General features: G+C 44.3%; 1 protein-coding gene across 1 annotated transcript in view; it reads right to left on the bottom strand.

Moving 5' to 3' along the window:
* acaa2 (acetyl-CoA acyltransferase 2) overlaps positions 1–23,621 on the bottom strand; it is a 67,436-nt gene that overhangs the window by 25,086 nt on the left and 18,729 nt on the right. Inside the window, exons 4-8 of the mRNA XM_067983560.1 lie at positions 13,134–13,250; positions 11,085–11,232; positions 9,283–9,458; positions 8,491–8,620; positions 1,925–1,995 (exon numbers count right to left, since the gene is read on the bottom strand). Coding sequence (XP_067839661.1) covers positions 1,925–1,995; positions 8,491–8,620; positions 9,283–9,458; positions 11,085–11,232; positions 13,134–13,250 — 642 coding nt within the window. The remainder of the gene's footprint in view (positions 1–1,924; positions 1,996–8,490; positions 8,621–9,282; positions 9,459–11,084; positions 11,233–13,133; positions 13,251–23,621) is intronic.

Genomic DNA, 23,621 nt, shown 5'->3' on the forward strand with positions numbered 1-23,621 from the left:
CAAAAGTTGCTGACCAAGATGCGCCGTTCGCTTTGCGAAAATGGCATTTCGTTGGCTGCCTCACCATTGACATGCATTGAATGTCACGAAGTTGCTGTATTTGCGCGGTAGTTACGAACTAAACCCGCCACAGATATTTAGAGCGTAAGTACTCTTAACAACGTGACAAGTGTGAATTACTGCCAATCAACCTCTCTGGCATGGAAAAATTAACTATTACAAATGTGGAGTCTCATTCCTTCAGGTTTTGAATTTTTCAGGTAGGTTTTTAAAATGTCAAGTTTAAAACAAAATGTTCTTATTTTTCCTTTCTTTCTCTTTCTTAATCCAATCTTTCTTTCCCTCTCTATTTCTCTTTCTGTACATGATTTGACATTTAATTCACCCTCCTTCTGCTGTTTATTTCCCAATATTTAAATCTCATTGGTTAAGGTTGCTCTGTTTACTCAGGTCCCAGATGCCCTGTTCCCTCACTGTGCCCGCACGTTCAGCAACACTGTGGGCAAAAATACTCCACAACTGGAGTACTGCGCCCAATTCTGGGCACCGCGCTTTAGGAAAGATGTGAAGGCCTTAGAGAGGGTGCAGAAGAGATTTACTAGAATGATTCCAGGGATGAGGAACTTTAGTTACGTGGATAGACTGGAGAAACTGGGGTTGTTCTCCTTGGAACAGAGACGGTTGCGAGGAGATTTGATAGAGGTATTCAAAATCATGAAGGGTCTAGGCAGAGTAGATAGAGAGAAACTGTTCCCATTAGCAGAAGGGTCAAGAACCGGAAGGCATACATTTAAGGTAATTGGCAAAAGAACCAAAGGTGACATGAGGAAAAACTTTTTTTTAAACACAGCGAGTGGTTAGGATCTGAAATGCACTGTATGAGGGAGTGGTGGAGGCAGATTCAATCATGGCTTTCAAAAGGGAACTGGATAAGTACTTGAAAGTAAAAAATTTGCAGGGCTATTGGGATAGGGCGAGGGAGTGGGATTAGCTGGATTGCACTTGCATAGAGCTGGCGCGGACTTGATGGGCCGGATGGCCTCCTTCCATGCTGTGACCTTTCTATGATTCTATGAAATCGTTTGAGCTGAAGGGTGCAGGGGCAAGTCTAACTAATGGCAAATGCCGTTAGATGCCCTGCTACAGCAAAATCTGGCCCAAGGTTTTGCACAAAGTAAAATGCTCTGCCTGGTTGCTCATTTGGTTAAGACAGCAAATTGCTGAGCCACAGACTAGAAAGGTCCCAGCTTCAATCCCTGATATGTAATGAGTTAGCTGATCTCAGCCAGGACAACAGTAACTATAACTTGCCTCCACCCCTGGCTCAGGGAGGGGAAATTCAGCCAAGGTTCTTGCTCCCGATCCAATAGTTTCTCCTGGAAAGTGTGCTGTGTGGATGTTGGAGAAGAATAGAACCATGGCTAAATGCTCTGCCAACACTCACTGTTCCAGCTCACGCATTAAGAATGGACAAGTGTGAGGTACAGAAAGGCAACCCCAGGAAGGAGGCAACATCTTCAGGACAGCAACGGAGGGGAGAAAATTGGCAAGAAGAGGAATATAAAAAAAAGCAAACATAGGAACAGGAGTAGGTCATTCAGTTCCTCAAACCTGCTCCGCCATTCAATTAGATCATGGCTGATCTAAACACAAGTCTGTACCTTTTCCTCAATGCTAACTGTCCAAACTTTAAAAACAACCTTGTCTGTACTTCAGATCAAGTCTCTGTGACTGGTATGTGCTGGAGGCTTATTACTTATGCAAAGAGTGGAGCATGTGTTTAACAGCTCTCTATTGTATTGTGTGTGTTTTTTATTTGTATTTGATGAGTCTCTTGCAGTTTATCGAAGTGATACTTTTAATTATAGCTATCATAAGCATATATAACTTGACAAAAATGTCCTATTCATTGGCTTTCACAGACCTCCACCAGATCCATGTCCTTCAAGGACAATCCTGCTTTCTTCAGGACTCCGTTGATGGCCGGCACTGGGCCTGCCAGAGACAGTAAAAAAGAGTCAGTTAATAAGGAAACAAGTTTTAAGCTTTAGGTTCTTATACTTTGCCATTAAATTCTCCAGGCTTTTAAGACCACCAACAGTATGTAGCAGGATATATTATTGGAGCACCAATGTGCTATGCAATTTGCTGGGATGCAGACTCACACCCATAGTCACCCTACCCTGAATTCTCAAGTTTTAGCCATTCTGCCCAAAGTAGGGCCTGAACGGACGCCAGATGATTTCCCTGGGGGAGGGGTATGCGAAGGTATCAAATGGTACACTTTGAAGTTCTAGTGATCACTTCATTAGTAAAATTCATCTAACTAAATCAAAAGCTTTTTTTTTTGCACACTAATGGCTGATAGAACTACACTGGCAGAGGCCTGGGAATAAGTTTATGTCTGTCAGAGGGGAAGCGAAGAAAAAAAATAATGCAATGGAACCATTAATTGCTGCTTTCCTACCCTCTCCTCCTCTCCCCAACCAACTTTATTTTTCTCTCTTTTCAACCCCCTTACATATCTGATCAAGGTGGGTGGGAAGTCAGCTCTCAGGCCTTTGCTAATTTACTTGATAAAATGTGTTGATCAGTATCGGACAGAGAAGGACAGGTTAATATTTTGGATGTGAGCCTTCACTGGAACTGCCATGGTTAGATAGAGAAGCTCCTTTAAAGCTGTTTTCACATTGTGCGAGACTTGAGCTAGTGCCCAGTGCTGCACAGCCTGCTGCAAATCTGCTGGGACTTATTAAAACGGGCACTGCACTAGATCCCTCAAAACTGTGATGAGATTGCATTGAGCCATACAAGCCAGGATATTCCCAGGTTCGATCCCTGTACTGCTAAGGACCTGATCTCAATAGGGGTGGTGGTGAGGATATGCTACAATTGGTCATTCTACAATTGGACACTCGGAGCGGAGCTACAGGTGGGAGCGGACCTGGGAGAGAGCACAGGACTCGAAGCACTACTAAAGGCCCAGGCTCTGGGCCTACCTACAGGCTTCATCCCAGCAGAGAGGCAAGGAGTGACATCACAGGACAGCAGGCAGGTGATTGGCTGGTGAGTATTACAATTTTTTTTCTCTGAGTTAGGGAATTGGGTAAAATTGAATTAAAAGCTAGAAGCGTAGAACTACTGGTAGCTCATTAAAATTAAAAACTTAAACTACTTAACTAGAGTAACAAAACCAAAAATAACTGTATTTAAGGCTTAATTTGTTTTTGCTTGGTTTAAGTTAATCTAATAAATTAAGGCAGGGCAGCTCAGACCCGTGGAACGCACGACCTGTGCCATGTGGGAACTCCAGGACGCTTCCCGTGTCCTGGACAACCACAGGAAGTGTCGTCAACTGGTGGAGCTCGAGCTCCGGGTTTCGGACCTTGAGCAGCAGCTGGCGTCACTGCAGTGCATCCGTGAGGCTAAGAGTTTCGTGGACAGCACGTTTCAGGAGGTGGTCACCCCGCAGATTAAGAGAGTGCAGGCAGAGAGGGACTGGGTGACTGTCAGACAGACAAGGAGAAGCAGGCAGATGCAGGAGTCCCCTGAGGGCATCTCACTCTCCAATCAGTATTCAGTTCCGGGTACTGGTAGAGGAAAGGGTTCCTCTGGGGAGTGCAGCCAGAGCCAAGACCAGAGCACCATGGATGGCTCAGCTGTACGGGGGGTGGGGTGGAGAGGAGAGGAGGAGAAAGATCGAGAGCGCAATTGTGATAGGGAATTCTATAGTTAGGAGAGCAGACAGGCGTTTCTGCAGCTGCAAACGTGATTCCTGGATGGTATGTTGCCTCCCTGGTGCCAGGGTCATGGATGTCACTGAGCGGCTGCAGGACATTCTGAAGGGGGAGGGTGAACAGCCAGAGGTCGTGGTACATATCGGTACCAACGACATAGGTAAAAAGAGGGATGAGGTCCTGCAAGCAGAATATAAGGAGTTAGGAAATACGTTAAAAAGCAGGACCTCAAGGGTAGTAATCTCAGGATTACTCCCAGTGCCACGTGCTGGTGAATATAGGAATAGGAGAATAGACCAGATGAATGAGTGGCTGGAGGGTTGGTGCAGGAGGGAGAGATTTAGATTACTGAGGAATTGGGACCGATTTTGGGGACGGTGGGACCTGTACAAGCTGGACGGGTTGCACCTCGACAGATCTGGGACTAATATCCTCACACGGGGGTTTGCTACTGCTGTTGGGGAGGGTTTAAACTAGAGTGGCAGGGGGATGGGAACCTGAGCGGGGAGTCAGAAGAGAATAAAGTTGAAAGCAGCAAGAGAGGGGAGGACCCAGGGGAAATTTACAATACAAATAGTTGTTCAAGAACAAGTGAAAGGGAAAAGCGTAGAGCAGAAGAAAGAAAGTGTACTTTCGGCACTACAGATAAAGTGAAAACTAAAAGGTAGAAAGCGATTCACCCAGCATCAAAGCTGAAGGACAGGCTAGGGTGTGTGGCCCAACTAAGAGTTCTATATACAAACGCACGGAGTATAAGGAATAAATTAAATGAACTACAGGCACAAATTCAAATTGGAGGGTATGACATGATAGCTATTACTGAGACATGGCTGCAGGATGGTCAGGATTGGGAACTAAATATACCAGGTTATAAGGTCTATAGCAGAGATAGGGAAAATGGAAGAGGGGGAGGAATAGCCTTAGTGATTAGAGATGAAATCACTTCAATGATAAAGGAGGATATAATGAGAGGTAAGCAGCCAACAGAAACGTTATGGGTTGAATTGAGAAATAGGAAAGGATCTAAGACTATAGTGGGAGTTGTGTATAGGACCCCTGGCAGCAGCTCTGAAGTGCTAGATTGTATAAATGCAGAGATTAGACAAGCATGTAACAAAGGCATAGTGGTCTTAATGGGGGACTTTAACCTTCACATAGATTGGGAATAGCAGACTAGCAACTGTCAGAAAGGTAGTGAATTTCTTGAGTGTGTCCGGGATAGTTTTCTACAGCAGTATGTCCTAGAGGCAACAAGGGGGCAAGCCATACTAGATTTAGTAATGAGTAATGAACCAGATTTAGTTAACAGCTTATCTATCCAATAGCGATCATGGAGTTCAAGGTAGTGTTTGAAAGGGAAAAAAAGTGAACCAGCTGCTAAGATTCTAGACTTGGGTAAGGCCGACTTCAATGGGATGAGACAGAGACTGTCCAAGGTAAACTGGGCAAATCTGTTAATGGGTAAAATGACTGATGATCAGTGGGAAATGTTTAAAGAAACATTTAACGTGATACAGAATCGGTTTATTCCCGAGGGGCAAGAACTCTACTTGCCAAAACAGCCATGGACAACTAAAGAGGTAACGGACTGTATAAGACATAAGGAAAGGGCATACAAAAAGGCAAAAAATGGCACAGATCCTGGCGAATGGGAAAGATATAAAGATCAACAAAGGGTCACAAAACAGATAGTAAGAGCTACAAAAAGAGTAGGAAATGAAACTTGAAAGGGATATCAAAACCAATACGAAGAACTTTTATAGTTATATTAGGAAAAAGAGGGTGGTCAGGAGCAGTGTTGGCCTCTTAAAAACTGAAAGTGGGGATATTGTCATTGGAATGGGGAAATGGCGGATATGTTGAATAATTACTTTGCGTCTGTCTTTACAGTAGAAAAAGGGGATAGCATACTGGAGATCCCAAGAAAACTAATATTGAATCGGGGACAGGGACTCGATAAAATTAACATAAGTAAAACAACAGTAATGAAGAAAATAATAGCACTAAAGAGTGACAAATCCACAGGACCAGATGGTTCCCATCCCAAGGCTTTAAAGGAAGTAGGTGAGCAGATTGCAGATGCCCTAACTATAATCTTTCAAAGTTCTCTAGATTCTGGAACCCTCCCTCCAGATTGGAAAATTGCACATGTCACTCCGCTTTTTAAGAAAGGAGAGGGAAACCAGGGAATTATAGACCAGTTAGCCGAACATCTGTTGTGGGGAAAATGCTGGAGTCTATAATTAAGGACAGGGTGACTGAACAACTCGAGAATTTTGAGTTAATCAGAGAGAGCCAGCATAGATTTGTGAAAGGTAGGTCGTGCCTGACAAACCTGATTGAATTTTTTGAAGAGGTGACTAAAGTAATGGTCAGGGGAATGTCAATGGATATTATTTATATGGACTTCCAGAAGGCATTTGAAAAGGTCCCACGTAAGAGACTGTTAACTAAGAAAGAAGCCCATGGAATCGAGGGAAATGTATGGACTTGGTTAGGAAGTTGGCTGAGCGAAAGGCGACAGAGAGTAGGGATAATGGGTAGGTACTCACATTGGCAGGGTGTGACTAGTGGAGTCCCGCAGGGATCTGTCTTGGGACCTCAATTATTCACAATATTTATTAACGACTTAGATGAAGGCATAGAAAGTTTCATATCTAAGTTTGCCGATGACACAAAGATTGGTGGCATTGTAAGCAGTGTAGATGGAAACATAAAATTACAAAGCGATATTGACAGATTAGGTGAATGGGCAAAACTGTGGCAAAAGGAATTCAATGTAGGCAAATGTGAGGTCATCCACTTTGGATCAAAAAAGGATAGAACAGGGTACTTTCTAAATGGTAAAAAGTTAAAAACAGTGGATGTCCAAAGGGACTTAGCGGTTCAGGTACATAGATCATTGAAGTGTCATGAACAGGTGTAGAAAATAATCAATAAGGCTAATGGAATGCTGGCCTTTATATCTAGAGGACTGGAGTACAAGGGGGCAGAAGTTATGCTGCAGCTACTGGTTAGACCGCACCTGGAGTACTGTGAGCAGTTCTGGGCACCGCACCTTCCGAAGGATATATTGGCCTTGGAGGGAGTGCAGCATAGGTTTACTAGAATGATACCTGGACTTCAAGGGTTAAGTTACGAGGAGAGATTACACAAATTGGGGTTGTATTCTCTGGAGTTTATAAGGTATTGAGGGGAACAAATAGGGTGGATAGAGAGAAACTATTTCCGCTGGTTGGGGATTCTAGAACTCGGGGGCACAGTCTAAAAATTAGAGCCAGACCTTTCAGGAGAGATTAGAAAACACTTCTACACACAAAGGGTGGTAGAAGTTTGGAACTCTCTTCCGCAAACGGCAATTGATGCTAGCTCAATTGCTAATTTTAAATCTGAGATAGCTTTTTGCCAACCAAAGGTATTAAGGGATATGGGCCAAAGTAAGATATATGGAGTTAGATCACAGATCAGCCATGATCTTATCAAATGGCGGAGTGGGCTCGATGGGCTGAATGGCCTACTCCTGTTCCTATGTCATTGGCATCGCTGAGCAACGAAGGGTAAAAAAAAAACAGGATCCTTGCTACTGATTGCCGTCTAGCAACTCCTGCTGGATGTTGCACACGTTTGTAGGCGATGGGCACGCGCAGAATGAAGCTTATGATGATCTTCATTGGCGAATAGCCTCACAACTCACTCTCTATGCTCATGCATGAAAATTGATTTTGAAGGACCACCAGTGTCCAGGAAACGCTATCCTAGCATGATTCAGCATCTTAAGCAGAGTACGGGAGAAAATTGGAAACAAGAAGGAAACAAACATGCTCATCCTGTTGGGAATCATTTGTATAAGCCTGCATCCCAACATTCCATAGCATAGCACTGGATCACATTTCCAATTTAAATTATGCTTACACTTAAAATACTTAAAATATTTTTCCTACAATGAAATGAAACAATGTTATTATGACATTGACATTACATTGTTATAAAACAGCTGAATAAGTTCACCTGAAATTCCCTTCCACTATTTTAACAGTGGTGTTAACCCAATTAAAGTAATATTGGAGAGGGGATTTCAGATGGAAGTATTAAGCATTTTGACTACAAATGCCAAACTGGCCAAATGTAGTTGACCCGTTAAGGATTACTTAAACACGCAAGTATAGCCTGACACTGGGCTACTTATAATATAGTGGTTCAGCATCATCCCAAGGAGAGAATTTATAGGCAAGGTCAGTTCCTGGCAAGTTTTACGATCTGTTTTCTCTCAAAGCACTGACTTGTACTGGGCAACTGTTTATCATTGACAAACCTAGGCAGTGAATATTGGCAGGCTACTAAACTGTGCAGGGGATCACAACCAATCGTTCTCATCCTTCATCCATACACGTCCACTCTCCAATAGGGGTACATGCATATCAATCAGCAACAGCTGGCTTATTTTTGCTTTCCTAAGTGCAGTGGTGTTGAAGCCAATTGCAGCCTCCAACTGCTGTTCAGGCTGAGATCAATTTACTCAGCATAGGGGTGGTACTGTGCCATATAGACTAAGTGTGATTTCAATCACTAATCCATTGGAAGAGCATGCATTTAGAGGTATGTAAACAATTATAATTATCAATTTTTAAGTTTCATATTCAATTATATCATTGCATCGCCAATTGTGCGCCCCATCTGTTTACCAGCCTGGGAAATTCTCCTTCAAGACCTGGATCAAAAATGGTTACCTTAGTGATGATGCAGTGATACTCACCGATTCCCATAATGCTCGGGTCACATCCAGACACATGATGGGCCACTATTCTGGCCAGTGGTGTCAGCTTATTTTTGTGGACAGCCTCTTCACTGGCTATAATCACTGCAGCAGCTCCATCACACACTCCCTATGATACATCAAAAACAGCTTTTGGGAACTGCAAATTGTCAATCCTTGTTATATTTGCTCAATAGTTTTGGGTAACCTGGACTCTGGGGAGGTAATTATCTGTTTACTTCTCTGTACATTCATTGTTTTATCTGGCTCACGCGTCCAAAAGAAACACGTTAGCAGCATTTGATGACTCAATAAGTGCCTTGTAATAAAGAACGGAGCCACGCAGACCAGGAAGGTCCCATTTTAATCCCCGACCTGCTGACTGTAGCAGCAGTTGGGGAACTCCAATTAGCTTCATTGCTCCTGATTAGGAAGAGGGGAGAGGAAAAAAAAAAATCAGCCAAGGTTCTTGTTCCTGATTTCTATCCAGCGATTCCTGCTGCAAAGCGAGCACCAGGCAGAGACAGGATCAAGCTTGGCTGCAATGGCCCCACAGTCAAATAGCCTGTGAACACTCACTGTCTGGACTCACACGTGAAGAATGACCACTTCACCAAAGTACTGACCAGTGCTGTGAATCATAATCCAAACATATATGTTAGTGCTTCAAGGAGAGGTGGAGAGAAAAGGAAAACTATAGAAACAAAACTATTTGATAGAAAAATTTGTCAACGTATAACCAGACAAAGGAGAATCAACTACATTTCACGAGGGAAGAGGTTTGGAACGTACAGAAGCATTTGCTGCAGTGACAGTGCCACCTTCCTTGAACACAGTTGGTAGCTTGGCCATCTGCTCCGCAGTGGTCTGTGGTCTGGGGTGCTCATCCTGCGCCACAGACTGTATCCCTTTCTTGGTTTTCAGCTCAATGGGAGCCATCTCCTCTTTGAAGTAACCGGCATCGTGGGCTGAATAACATCAACAGCATAGAAAAGTATTATGTATATTATACCATAGTAAGTGCACAATGCATTTTACTACTAGTTTCTCAATCTGTAGTACCAGGCACCAGCTACTGCCTAAGTTTCCTTTCTAACAAGAAAGAAATGGCTACTGATAAACATATTCAAAAACACACTAAAATACTAATCAAAAATGTATAAAATAAAAAATTCCTGGAGAGTATATTTAAGATAGAGTTATTGGGAGATTTTTTTGAAATGAGAAAGGAATTCATCCATTCTTTTTAAAAACAAAATAACAGGGTTTGTTATTTTCCCTCCCATAGGTGCACTAACTTCTCCCGAAAAACTAAACTTATTATTGAAGACATTACTAAAACTATCCTTTTTAAATAAAGTAATAGTACCATTTTATTTTTAAAAGACAGGTTAATACTTGGACCTCTTCACAAGTTCTGATGAACCACTTGAAACTTTAACATTGCTTTCTGTTTCAGATACTGACCAACTTGCTGCTGTAAAAAATATACTTGCATTATCTTCTGTATTACATCTCAAAGCACTTCACAGGTAAGGAAGTACTTTTGCAAGGCAGTGCCTTGTTACATAGGCAAACAGTCCTTTAAACTATTTTTTAAAAAATTCACTACATTTATAGTAGCAAACATTGGAGCCAAATCACTTACTTGTTCAGCTTCCATTTACTACTATAAATTGGGTAAAAGCTACTGGAGATAAATTGTGAATGAAGCTCAGCATGTTGGAGCACTTAGCACTGCCTAAGGACTAAGCACAGCACCTGTCAGAATAAGCTTTCCTTGGAAAACATTCCTCAGGAATGTGGCATTTCTTTGTCCATAAGAAATCCTATAAGTTATTACTAGATTCTTCCAAAAACTATTATTTTAAGGAGTATTTATCACTTTGTTGGGGGGGGGGGGGCGCGGGGGTGAGGAGTATCAACTTGCGTTAATTGGTCGCACTCCCCCCTGTCAGAAAGTTGTGGGTTCAAGTATATAATCTAGGCCGACACCGAGAGAGTGCATCATTGGAGATGCCTTCTTTTGTATGAGATGTTAAATCAAGGTCCCATCTGCCGTTAGTTGAGGTGAATGTAAAGACAAAAGTATTTGAAGAGCGGGGGGGATGTCACACAGTGTCCTGAGCAACATTCCTCCCTCAACCAATACCACTGAATAGATTAACCATAAGATCTCACAGTCACAGGTAAAATGTCTGCCACATTTTGCTCCATGAAACAATCACTGTAGTCCAAAAGTAATTAACTGTGTGAAGCATTTTGAAAGTTGATATGTTGCTATATAAATGCAAGCTTTTCTTTCTCTCTTTCAAGACCCCAGAGCAGTCAGACCTTCAATTTTATTAAACCTCACTAAGTACCAACTACAAAAGCTGCTGAAAGATTTTTTTACGACTGACTTGAAGATTCTAAAATAATTAATTTAAAGCCAATGGTATTTGCTGTGTATTCCAGCATTTTCTGTTTTATATATTTAGTGTTTGTGGTTTTCTTTTTATTTATACCTAATATATAATCCTTCCTTCCCTTCACTTTAAAGAGTATTCTCATATGCAGACTTTGTACATGACACAGCAACACTGATCACTCACCAATTTTCCATCTCTGCTGAGTCTTCAATGCATATGTGTCACATTCCTCCCTGCTTATCTCATACTGTTCAGCAAGATTTTCTGCTGTAAGACCCATAGGAGTTTTAATGTGGAGGTCAGTCAGTCCTGCCCATAAGGTGTCTTCCATCTGTAGTGAAATTTGTTTAAAATATATTAATACAAAATAGTTTGATATTTAATTCAAAAAGTTTTCAGCATGCTTATTGAGGTGAAGAAGGTCAACGCTGAAGTGCAATTTCATATCCCACAGCCTTCTGAACTCAGTGTCGGTATCCAGCCAGCTAGATGCAGGGTAAAACACTGTACTCTGTCCCAACAATAAGCCTTAAACCCTTACTGTACTGCTGCATCATTTCCATTCCGAACATTAGTACAATTTTAAAGGGGGTGCAGCAACAGAGAGGCCTGGGGATGTATGTACGCATGTCTTTGATGGTGGCAGGACAAGTTCAGAAGGCTGTTAGGAAGGCATACGGGAACCGTGACTTTATAAATAGAGGCAATAAGTACAAAAGCAAGGAAGTTATGCTAAACCTTTATAAAACACTGGTTAGGTCCCAGCTGGAGTATTGTGTCCAATTCTGGGCACCACATCTTAGGAAGGATGTCAAGGCCTTAGAGAGGGTGCAGAGGAGATTTACTAGAATGGTACCAGGGATGAAAGACTTCCGTTACGTGGAAAGACTAAAGGAACTGGGGTGATTCTCCTTAGAGCAGAGAAGGTTAAAAGAAGATTTGATAGAGGTGTTCAAAATCATGAAGGGTTTTGATAGAGTAAATAAGGAGAAACTGTTTCCAGTGACAGAAGGGTTAGAAACTAGAGGAAGAAAGATTATGGTAATTGGCAAAAGAACCAGAGGCGACATGAGGAAAAAATATTTTACGCAGTGATTTGTTATGATCTGAAATGCACTGCCTGAAAGGGTGGTGGAAGCAGATTCAATAATAACTTTCAAAACAGAACTGGATAAATACTTGAAGGGGAAAAATATGGAGGGCTACAGGGAAAGAGCAGGGGAATGGGACTAATTGGATAGCTCTTTCAAGGAGCCAGCACAGGCACGATGGGCCGAACGGCCCCCTTCTGTGCTGCATTATTTTATGGTTCTATGATTAGCTAGCCCTGCAGCATCTCCAGGTGAGTCATCTGGAGGGAAACATTCCAGTTTAATGGCAGTACTTTCAATGGAATATTCTCCACTTACCTGGATGGGTGCAGCTGCAACAACATTTAGGAAGCTCAACATCATTCAGAACAGAACAGCCCACTTGATATAAGCCCCTGCCATGGAGACTCAATTATCCATCCCTTCCACCACCGGCACATACGTACTATCCATAGAATGCACTGTAGCGACTCACCAGTACTTTGACAGTATCTCCCAGTCAAAACCTCTACCACCAAGGACAAAAGCAGCAAGACCTTGGGAACACCATCAGCTCCAAGTCACATACTATCCTGACTTAGACATACATCGTGTTCTTTCATCATTTGTAGGTCAAAAGCCTTGAATTCCCTACTTAACACCATCGTGGGAGCACCATTACAAGTATTCAAAGAGAAGGTCCACTACCACCACTTTCTCATGGGCAATAAATGTGGTTTTGCCAGCATTGGCAACATCCTCAAGAACAAATATAAAAAAACGACAAGTGGCTATCATTATAAAATAGCCATTTTGTGATAAAACAATTGACAGAATTCCTTACAATTACAACTCATTTTTATTGAGAGTTCTTCCACATTTTCACTACACTGCAGGAAAAAGACAGTTTCTTGCAGTCTCACTTGAGGCTCATTAATTTTAAACTTGAATCCTTCAGTTCTGTGCTTACAGTCAAAGAAGTTCATCCTACTCCTCTATGACACTGCTCGTCGATGCTGTAGCCCACTGCACCATGAACACTGGTTAGAAGTTTTTAATAACAGCAATGATTGCGGAATCAGACACTAGCTTTGCACAGGGAAAATGCTGAATGGTTGATCATTAGTCTAGTCACAATTAAAGTGTGCAAAGTGCATTTTACCTGGATGTCAACCCCAAGCTTTGTGCCAAATCGGATATTTCGAACAGCGTAGGGAGCCTGGCTCATGCTTTCTGATCCTCCACACAATACAATCTCAGATTCTCTAAGGCAGATTTCCTGCAACAAAAAGAATGTTTTATATTAAAAACAAACACAAACCACTTAAAATTTGAATGAAATTATCCATTCATTGATGATACTGTATTGTTGGCACCACCCCCCCCCCCCCCCCATCATGAACCTAACTCATTTTACTTACTGGACAACTGCCATGTATAAAAAATAATATTTTGTTTAAAGTATGTTCTTTTTAAAAATACACCCTCAAAGTGGAAAATGTGTATTTATTTTAAAAAGCCAATGTATTTGACTCGAGTTAAGCCAACTACAGAATTCTGTGAGAAAACACAGTATCTTTAAATGTGCTAATATTTTAACTGCAAAGTTGGTAGACATGATGTCACACTTCCTGCTATCTGATTGTATGGTTGCCTATCTTTTGAATCTGGCAAATGATTAACTTGTATAAATCTTATCAGGACTGTTTACTGATTATTACCTAAAGGAAGCAACTTTTAGATCAAAGAGGGATCTTGGGCATACACATTTCACAACACCCAATTTTAGTTACTTCAATTCTCACCAGACCAGAATTCTGAGATTTTTTATTGTTTTGAAACAGGGACTGCAAGTTTAAATAAAGTTTTTATGATCGAGTAAGAAATGCTAAGTTTGCTCTTGCTTTTGTTAATTTTGCGTCATAAACCTATTTTGTAGACTTTAATCCCAGATACAGGGTCTGTCAGAGTATTGTTCATCAGTTGGAGAGATCAGTGGAGAATGAGGTGTTTCATACTATTTCCAATGAGCTAATCAGCAAGATAAAGGGTTTACTGTTTACTTTGAGCATACTACATTGCACACTTTAGGTCATAGGGAGCAAGACTTGCTTTTGACTTGGACATAAAGAAAAGTACCCTGAATCGTAACACAGTGGGATATTGTGGATTGTCTCCAAATGCGGTATTTTGCCTTTGTTAGACTCAAGAGAGCACATTCTATGTATATCCAGAACAGTCCTCACGAGTGGCATGGTGAGTAGAACGATTCACCATAAACTGTGTGTGCATTGCCACCATCCTCCTGATCACAGCATGGATATACACCATACTGCAATGAATGATGGTTCTGTCAATTGGAGGTTGACCATAAAGATATTGAGTGGAAAACACAAGGAATGTCTGTCCCAATTGTTCAATAAAAAGGTACTTTGTACTTTCTTCAGTGACAGCAAAATACCAATGCAAGTTAAACTTGTGGGAAAAGACATGGGTCTAAACAATTCTTCATGGCTTGGAACTTCGATGCAAACAATGGAAGGGCTGCCTACTGCTCATATAGGTCTAGTTCTGAGGTGATATTTGGCAAAAAGGAGTAATGGTTGCACAGAGGAACATCTCCAGCCTACAATAACCTGTTGCGCAGCACCCTGGAGGGGTAGTGAACCTCATGGCAGCTACATCTCTTTCCAAAGCTCCTCGTGAGAATCTGGATTAAGCCATTGGTGTTGAGTATATCTTTTACGGCACTAGATTTGAACATCTGGAACATCAGAAGTGGTTAGCACATTGCAGTTCCTGGTTAAATCCTTTCGTCACACTGAAGGCAGATATCTGTCATATAGCTGATGAGGAAATTCTGAGGCTAGGCACAACAGCTACTAGGAGGTGTCATCTGATGGCTGAGCTGGATACCACTCACATATTTCCAGGGTTTTATATTTACCATGGTTGGTTGCAGAGAAGCAAGCTGAATCTCTGCACCTCCAATTGACAGAACCATCATTCATTGCAGTATGGTGTATATCCATGCTGTGATCAGGAGGATGGTGGCAATGCACACACAGTTTATGGTGAATCGTTCTACTCACCATGCCACTCGTGAGGACTGTTCTTGGTATCTGCCATTTACCCAGGGAGGGCTCAAACATATGCTCATTGGTTGTCTAATGACCAACTCGTAACTATGCTCCTGAGAAGGAGTGCAGAGGTAAGCTTTATATCTTTGTGATCAAGATGACTCCAAGATTAACTGGATATACATAGAATGTGCAGCACTGAAACAGGCCATTTGGCCCAACTGGTCCATGCCAGTGTTTATATTCCACACAAGCCTCCTCCCAACCCTCTTCATCTAACCTTATCAGCAACACCTCCTATTCCTTTCTCCCTCATGTGTTTATCTAGCTTCCCCTTAAACACATCTATGTTTTTCGACTCAACTACCCCTTGTGGTAGCGAGTTCCACATTCTAACCACTCTCTGGGTAAAGAAGTTTCTCCTGAATTGCCTATTGTATGACATGCCTGGTAATAGAAGATGTTCAGAGACCAGGGGCACAATTTTAAAAGGACGGCGGGATGGCAGCAATGGGGGGGGGGGGGGGGGGGGGGGAGGGGGGATGGGCGCGTGGGTAACCAGATTAATAAAAACTTACCGTTCCCCACGCGATCACAATTTAATTGGTGGCCATTAATCCTGTTTCTGGGTTTGAAGTCCGAAAGCTGCGCCGTGGGCCAACTGCGCACCCGCATGACAGGTTGTCAGCTGGAGCGTCTAGGTTTAAAGGGCCATTGCTCCAATGGATTTTGCTGGAGCAAAGAGCAAGAACACACAATGGAGCAGCAAAGGGGCAAGGCTACTCCAAGATTCAGCGATGCCTCGTTTGAGGAGCTGCTGGCCAGGATGAAGAGGAGTAGGGGCAAACTATTTTACCTGTTGGCAGGAGGAAGTGTCCTGCCTCTGCCACCAAGAAGGCCTGGCTCGAGTGACAGAGGAGATCACGAGCAGCAGCAACATCTCCCACACTTGGATCCAGTGCAGGCAGCGTTTCAATGACCTAACTAGGTCAGCAAAAGTGAGTACACTTACTGATTCTCCTGCATTCCATGGTGCACATCACCCCCCGCCACCACCACCGCCCCCCCCACCAACTCATTCTGCACTGCCAAGACTACTTCATTACGTGACTCCTCATACCCACTTAATGCTCATCCTCAACTTACCTTCACTTCCTCATGTCCCCATTTGTGACCCCACCACTACCAATCACCCCAATCCTGATCCAATATGATGTCTTGGTCTGATACTCACCCTCTGATGCATCTCTTTCACAATCAGCCTCACCCAAGGCAATGCATTCATCAGCTGACTGCTTCACAATCACTCACTCACGTGTCTGTACTTTCTCCCCTTCCAGAAGAGAGCGCAAAATGCAGGCGAGAGGGCGAGGACTGGAGTGGGGCCACAAAAAATATTGGTCCTCACAGAGGCGGAGGAGGAGGCCCTGGAGATCAGCCACACTCTCGAGTGCCTGTCCGTCGGGGACGCCAAGACTGGCACCCCACAAATGTCATGTGACACAATTTTAACATTCATCACACACAGCATGAATTGATGTTAACAATGCTTGGTATGCTCATCGCAATATGACACATCTGTGATAATGCTTAATATTGCCTTCTGTTCTTTTACAGGCCCTTCAAGGATCAAAGTGACGGCGGTGGGCGATACCTCAGAGGAGTTCCCGGCCTCTGAGGGCGCACCGTCACATCTTAGTGAGCCATCCACCAGCGCAGATACTCACACCTCGGTAGTCAGTTAGTTGGGTTGGCACCTGGTGAGTCACCACACACAAGTAAACACAAGCAGACATTGGAGGCAGGGGCAGCTGTGGAGAATCCGAGTCGGTGGGCAGGCTCTGCTCAGCTGGACACAGATGCTGAACCCCAGGTGCCATCCTTTAAAAGGAGAAGTTTAGATTGATAGAGAAAAGACAAGGAAGTAGTACGGGAAAGTGATGGGGGTAATGATAAACAGAGTGTGTCAGGAAGGGACAGAGCATACAAACATAAGAGTACGCGAGCAATTGGGGCCCAGGTAGGAAAGAATGGTAAAAACACAAAATTAAAGGTTCTTTATCTGAATGCACGCAGCATTCGTAATAAGATAGATGAATTGACAGCACAAATAGAAACAAATGGGTATGATCTCGTGGCCATTACAGAGACGTGGTTGCAAGGTGACCAAGGTTGAGAGCTAAATATTCAGGGTTATTTAACATTTCAGAAGGCTAGGAAAAAAGATAAAGTTGGTGGGGTAGCTCTGGTAATAAAGGATGAAATTGGTATAATAGTGAGAAATGATCTTGGCTCAGAAGATCAAGATGTCGAAACAATTTGGGTGGAGGTAAGAAATAGCAAGGGAAAGAAATCACTGGTGGGAGTAGTATATAGGCCCCCTAACAGTAGCTACACTGTGGGGCAAAATATTAATCAGGAAATAAGGGGGGCTTGTATAAAAGGTAATGCAATAATCATGGGCGATTTTAACTTTCACATAGATTGAACAAATCAAATTGGTAAAAATAGCCCTGAGGAGGAGTCCATAGAGTGTATTAGGGACTGTTTCTTAGACCAATACGTCAGGGAACCAACCAGGGAACAGGCTATTTTGGATCTGGTAATGAGTAACGAAACAGGATTAATTAATGATCTCAAAGTAAAGGGTCCCTTGGGAAGCAGTGATCATAACATGATGAATTTCACATCCAGTTTGAGAGTGAGGATCTTGGGTCTGAAACTACTGTCTTAAGCTTAAATAAGGGCAATTATAAAGGAATGAGGACAGAATTGGCTAAAGTGGACTGGGTAAACAGATTAGATGGTATGATGGTAGATAAGCAGTGGCAAACATTAAAAAAAATATTTTATGACTTGCAACAAAAATATATCCCTGTGAGGAGGAAAGACTCCACAAAAAGGGTGAACCAACCATGGCTAACTAAGGAAGTCAAGGATGGTATCAGGTTAAAAGAAAATGCATACAACATGGCAAAGATTACTGGTAAGCCCGAAGACCAGCAAAGGATGGCTAAAAGAATAATAAAGAGGCAGAAAATAATTTATGAGAGTAAACTAGCAAGAAATATAAAAACTGACAGTAAAAGCTTCTACAAGTATATAAAAAGGAAGAGGGTAGCTAAAGTAAACATTGATCCCTTAGAGGATGAGACTGGGGAAATAATAATGGAAAACAAGGAAATGGCAGAGGAATTGAACAGATATTTTGTATCTGTCTTCACAGTAGAAGACACTAATAATGTACCAATAATAGTAGAAAATCAAGGAGCAAAGGGGAGGGAGGAACGAAAATCAATCACTATCACAAGAGAAAAAGTACTAGGTAAACCAATGGGTCTAAAGGCTGACAAGTCCCCTGGACCTGATGGCTTGCATCCGAGGGTCTTAAAGGAAGTGGCTCCAGAGATAGTGGATGCATTGGTTGTAATCTTCCAGAATTCACTAGATTCTGGAAAGGTCCCAGCGGATTGGAAAACCTCAAACATAACACCCCTATTCAAGAAGGGAGTGATTCAGAAAGCAGGTAACTATAAACCAGTTAGCCTAACATCTGTCATTGGGAAAATGCTAGAATTCATTATTAAGGAAGTAGTAGTAGGACATTTGGAGACCCATAATACAATCAAGGAGAGTCAACATGGTTTTATGAAGGGGAAATAGTGTTTGACAAATTTATTAGAGTTCTTTGAGGAAGTAACGGGCAGGGTGGATAAAGGGAAACCAATGGATGCAGTATATTTGGATTTCCAAAAGGCATTCGATAAGGTTCGATAAGGTGCCACATAAAAGATTACTGCACAAGATAAGAGCTCATGGTGTTGGGGGTAATATACTGGCATGGATAGAGGATTGGCTAACTAACAGAAAACAAAGTTGGGATAAAAGGGTCATTTTCAAAATGGCAATCTGTAACTAGTGGGGTGCCGCAGGGATCAGTGCTGGGGCCTCAACTATTTACAATATATATCAATGACTTGGATGAAGGAACAGAGAGTCTTGTGGTCAAATTTGCTGATGATACAACGATAGGTGGAAAAGCAAGTTGCGATGAGGACACAAAGGGCTTGATTTTTGCACCCCCCGAGCGGGTGCGTTCGTGGCGGGGAGACTGTGAAAATCGTGGATTCCCGGGGCGGGTCTGGAGCCCGGCTCCAACCCACCCACTTCCAGGTTCCCCAGTGACGCGCAGACACGCGCGCGCAGCCCCCACATGTGGGACTCCCGCCGGCAATTAAAGCCGACGGGGTGCCACTTAAAGTACTCATTAAGGAATTTAGAGACCTGATTAACATAACATTTTAGGAGGGGTCGGATTTTGCAAACAACTGGGACTGTTTCCCGTAATGGGGGAAAACACTCCCAGTTCAAATGGACGTGTTGCAGCCATCAGCCTGTGGTAGCTGCAAAGATCCATTTGACAGTTTGGGGTGGGGGGAGGGGGGTGGGTGAAGACCCTCACGCATCTCATTGCAGAAGGCCACTCTGTCACTTTGGACAAAGTTTGGCCTCCACCACCCTCCTCCTAACAATCAAATTCACCAACTTGCACACTTACCCAGGTGTCCAGACACATGTACCTACCTTGCGGACCCCCTCAAATGTACATCTTCCAGATGGGGGCTGCCGTAGCTGCAGTCATGACCTCCATGGAGGACGAACAGAATCACCAGCCTCGCCGGCCGCGCTGTCCACCTCTGACAAGTGGAGCACCACAACACAGTGCTGTGATACATCCACCTGCACAGCAGGAGGGAGGGCTACCGCAGAGAGAGATGCGTCGCAGAAGGCACTACCCTCGCCACAGGGTCTACAGACCGAGGCTCAGCTTCCTGGACCTCTCTGAGCAGCAGTGCACACGGAGGCTCAGAGTCACTCGACATGTAGCCAAGGACATCTGCAGCCTCCTTCATGCCGAGCTGCTCCCGGCTGGCCCGAGCACCATCTTCTTACTTGTCGCTGTCAAAGTCACCACTGCCCTCAACAACTTCTCCTCCGCATCCTTCCAGGGTGCAACCGGGGACATCGCCGACATCTCTCAGTCGTCTGCACAAAAAGAGCCCTTCAAATATACCTACACCCACTCTGCAGTGACACAATGGGTGGCATCAGTTGTGGGTCATAATTGTGATCCCCAGGAAAGGGCATTATTGCACAAACCAGACAAGATTCGCAAAGACATGGCAGTAGTGGTAACAATATAATATGTTATGTGAGTTGATCAGAAATCAAATATAGGTAAACACCATGACAAACCCTCAAACATGTGCATCCCCTTCATGCTCATGACACGTTTGCCTTACGCGTCCTACTGCACATATGTGATGCATGCCCTGTGGCTGCAGCACAGGTAGTGGCAGGTTGAGTGAGGCTGACCGTGAAAGAGATGCTTGAGAGGGTGAGTATGAGATAGAGCCATGAGATTGTATGACGATTGGGTTGAGTGGTAGTGGCGGGATGAGTACTAGCGAGGTGAGTAAGTGCAGGTAAGATGAGGATAAGCTTTGAGTGGGTGTGAGCAGTGATGTGATAGAGTAGTGTTGGCAGTGCAGAAGGAGATGTGGGGCGGGGGGCGGTGATGTGGCAGATGGAGTGTAGGGGAATGAGTAAGTGTACTCACTTCGGCTGACCTACTTAGGTCATTGAAGCGCCTCCTGCACTGTATGCAGGTGCGTGATATGTTGGTGGTGCTGGTGACCTCCTCTGCCACCTTGAGCCAGGCCTTCTTGGTGGCAAAGGCAGGCCACTTCCTCCTGCCAAGGAGTCGGGGGGGGGGGGGGGGGGAAATCTCTGTCCTCCCCCTCCTCCTCACCCCATCCAATAATACCTGGAGTGAGGCATCATTAAACCTGGGAGCAGCCTTCCCCCTGGGCTGCTCCAGGCTGTAATTTTTCCTATTTCAGTGGAGGACTGTCCCGTCAAATAGGGCTCCTCCAGCTGACAGTCTATGCTGCGCGTGCGTAGTCCGCCCGCTGCGCAGCTTTCCAGCGTGAAACCCGGAAGCACAGGTAAGTGGATCCAATTAGCCTGCGATTCCGTGCGGAGCACCCCGATTTCACTGGGCGCGTTGATATTGACAGGTTAAGCGAATGGGCAAAAATTTGGCAGATGGAATATAATGTGGGAAAATGTGAAGTCATCCACTTTGGGAGGAAAAATAAAAAAGCAAAATATTATTTGAATGGAGAAATACTACAAAATGCTGCGGTACAGAAGGATCTGGGTGTCCTCGTACATGAAACACAAAGTCAATATACAGGTGCAGCGGGTAATCCGGAAGGCAAACGGAATACTGGCCTTTATTTCTAGAGGGATGGAGTATAAAAGCAGGGAAGTCATGCTACAACTGTACAGGGTGCTGTTGAGACCACACCTGGAGTACAGCGTACAGTTCTGGTCCCCTTATTTAAGAAAGGACATACTTGCATTGGTGACAGTTCAGAGAAGGTTCACTAGATTGATTCCAGGTATGGAAGGGTTGTCTTATGAGGAAAGATTGAACAGGTTGGGTCTATACATATTGGAGTTTAGAAGAATGAGAGGAGATCGTATTGAAACTCCAACTCCTGCATTAGTGGAATGGTGGCATAGGTACGTGAGGGAATCTCGGAAATAGCGTCACAGGTACATGAGGAACTGTCTGAGATAGTGTCGCAGGTAACTGCGGAAACGTCTGCGATGGAGAGAAGGATGGCCTCCATTGAGCTTCAAGCACGGCTCACAAATGAGTCCATTCAGGCCCTGACAATGGCCGTTTGGACTCACGGTGAACAACATTCTGCCGCCTTAAACTGGTAAACAGAAACTTTACAACTGGGCTTACAAGGCATCACACACGTCCTCCAGCAGGATGGTAGGAGTGATGTGGGCCTGGTCCAGGAGAGGGATGAAGATGAAAGGGAACATGGAAGTGGGGAAGTCAATCAAAGCACTCCCACGTCTTACCCGTTGCCCCCCCTCTCAACCAGTACTTGCAATGCTGCCTCCTCTCCAGGTGGCCGAGTCTGCCTCTGCACAGGTGCAGGTGGGGCAGTCTTTGGAGGGGCCCTCACAGTCTCCGAAACTCAGAGGGCATAGGCCAAAAGCATCTAAGCAGTCCGGGCATGACATGAGCAACCTGCCACTACCTCTGCTGCAGCCACAGGGGATGCACCATGTAGAAGTAGTCGGAAAAGAAAGGCAAAGGTTTTGTGATCACGAAGGGTATGCACAAGGGTGTTTGACAGACTGTCATGATTTTCATTTATATTTAGTTTTTGATAAAGTCACACTAAATGTCATCATTCTCACCACTACTGCCACGTCTTGCCCATTCTTGACTGGCTTTTGTGATGGTGCCCTATCATGAAAGGAGATACTTGATGCCACACAGTGGGTGCGTTTACAGTGGGTGTAGGTGTAGTTACAGGACTGTTTTGTGTGGGGTGGGGGGGGGGGGGGGGCGTGGTGTTGATGCTGCTCTTTCCAGGTGGAGAGAGGATTGGACTATTCTCAATTTATCATCTTATGAGAACCGTTCACATATGGCCTTACGAGCAGCCAGGTGAGCCACTGCTCTGCTGATAGGTTCGTCCTCCTCCTCCTCCATGTTCATGGCAGATGTGGATGCTGGATGTGGGCATGCGGCCTCATCAAACGGTACCCCTCTCTGTTGCACAGGACACAACACACTACTATAATGTGACCCACTTTCGCTGGTGCGTATTGAAGCGCTTCCCCAGAACGACCGAGGCACCAAAATCACATCTTCAGCATCCTATCGCATGTTCAATGAACGACCTGGTGGCGATATGGCTGTCGTTGTATCGACGCTGTTACTCGCTGATGGGGTTCTTCAGAGGTGTCATGAGCCTCGTGTGCAGGGAGTATCCCTTGTCCCTGAGGAGCCAGCCCTTAAGGCTGTTCGGTGTGTGGAAGAGGTCCGGGATGTTGGATTCCCTCAGAATGAACGAATCGTGGCAGCTGCCAGGGAATCTGGCGCACACGTGAAGAAGTCTTTTGCGGTTGTCACAAACAAGCTGAGCGTTGATGGAGCGATATCCCTTTCTGTCCAGGCTCATGTGGAGGTGCCCGGATTGCTTTATGCGTGCAATTGACTGCACCCTGTACCAGTGGGAAGCCAGCCACAGAGTGGAAACCCACTGCCCTCTCCATCTGGCTGAGGTCGTCTATGGGGAAGTTAACGTATTGCGAAACAAATCATCGGTGACCTGTCTTATGCACTTGAATGCATACGACTGGGAGACCCTGGCGATGTGACCAGTGGCACCCTGGAATGATCCGGAGGCGAAGAAGTTGAGGGCAGTGGTCACTTTAACAGCGATGGGTAATAAGATGCCGCCAGGTCAAACTAGGAGCAGCTCAACATGAAGGAGGCTGCAGATGTCTGCGATCACCTGGCGACTCACTCTCAACCTCTGTATGCACTGCTCCTCAGAGAAGTCCAGGGAGCTGAGCCTCGGTCTGTAGATCCTCTGACGAGGGTAGTGCCTCCTGCGATGTCGGTCCCTCTGTTGTTCCCCTCTCTGCTCTTGTGCAGATGCTTGTGGCGCACCACTGTGTTGGGGAGC

Source organism: Heptranchias perlo, chromosome 1 (assembly GCF_035084215.1).
Source record: "Heptranchias perlo isolate sHepPer1 chromosome 1, sHepPer1.hap1, whole genome shotgun sequence".
Classification (NCBI taxonomy): Eukaryota; Metazoa; Chordata; class Chondrichthyes; order Hexanchiformes; family Hexanchidae; genus Heptranchias; species Heptranchias perlo.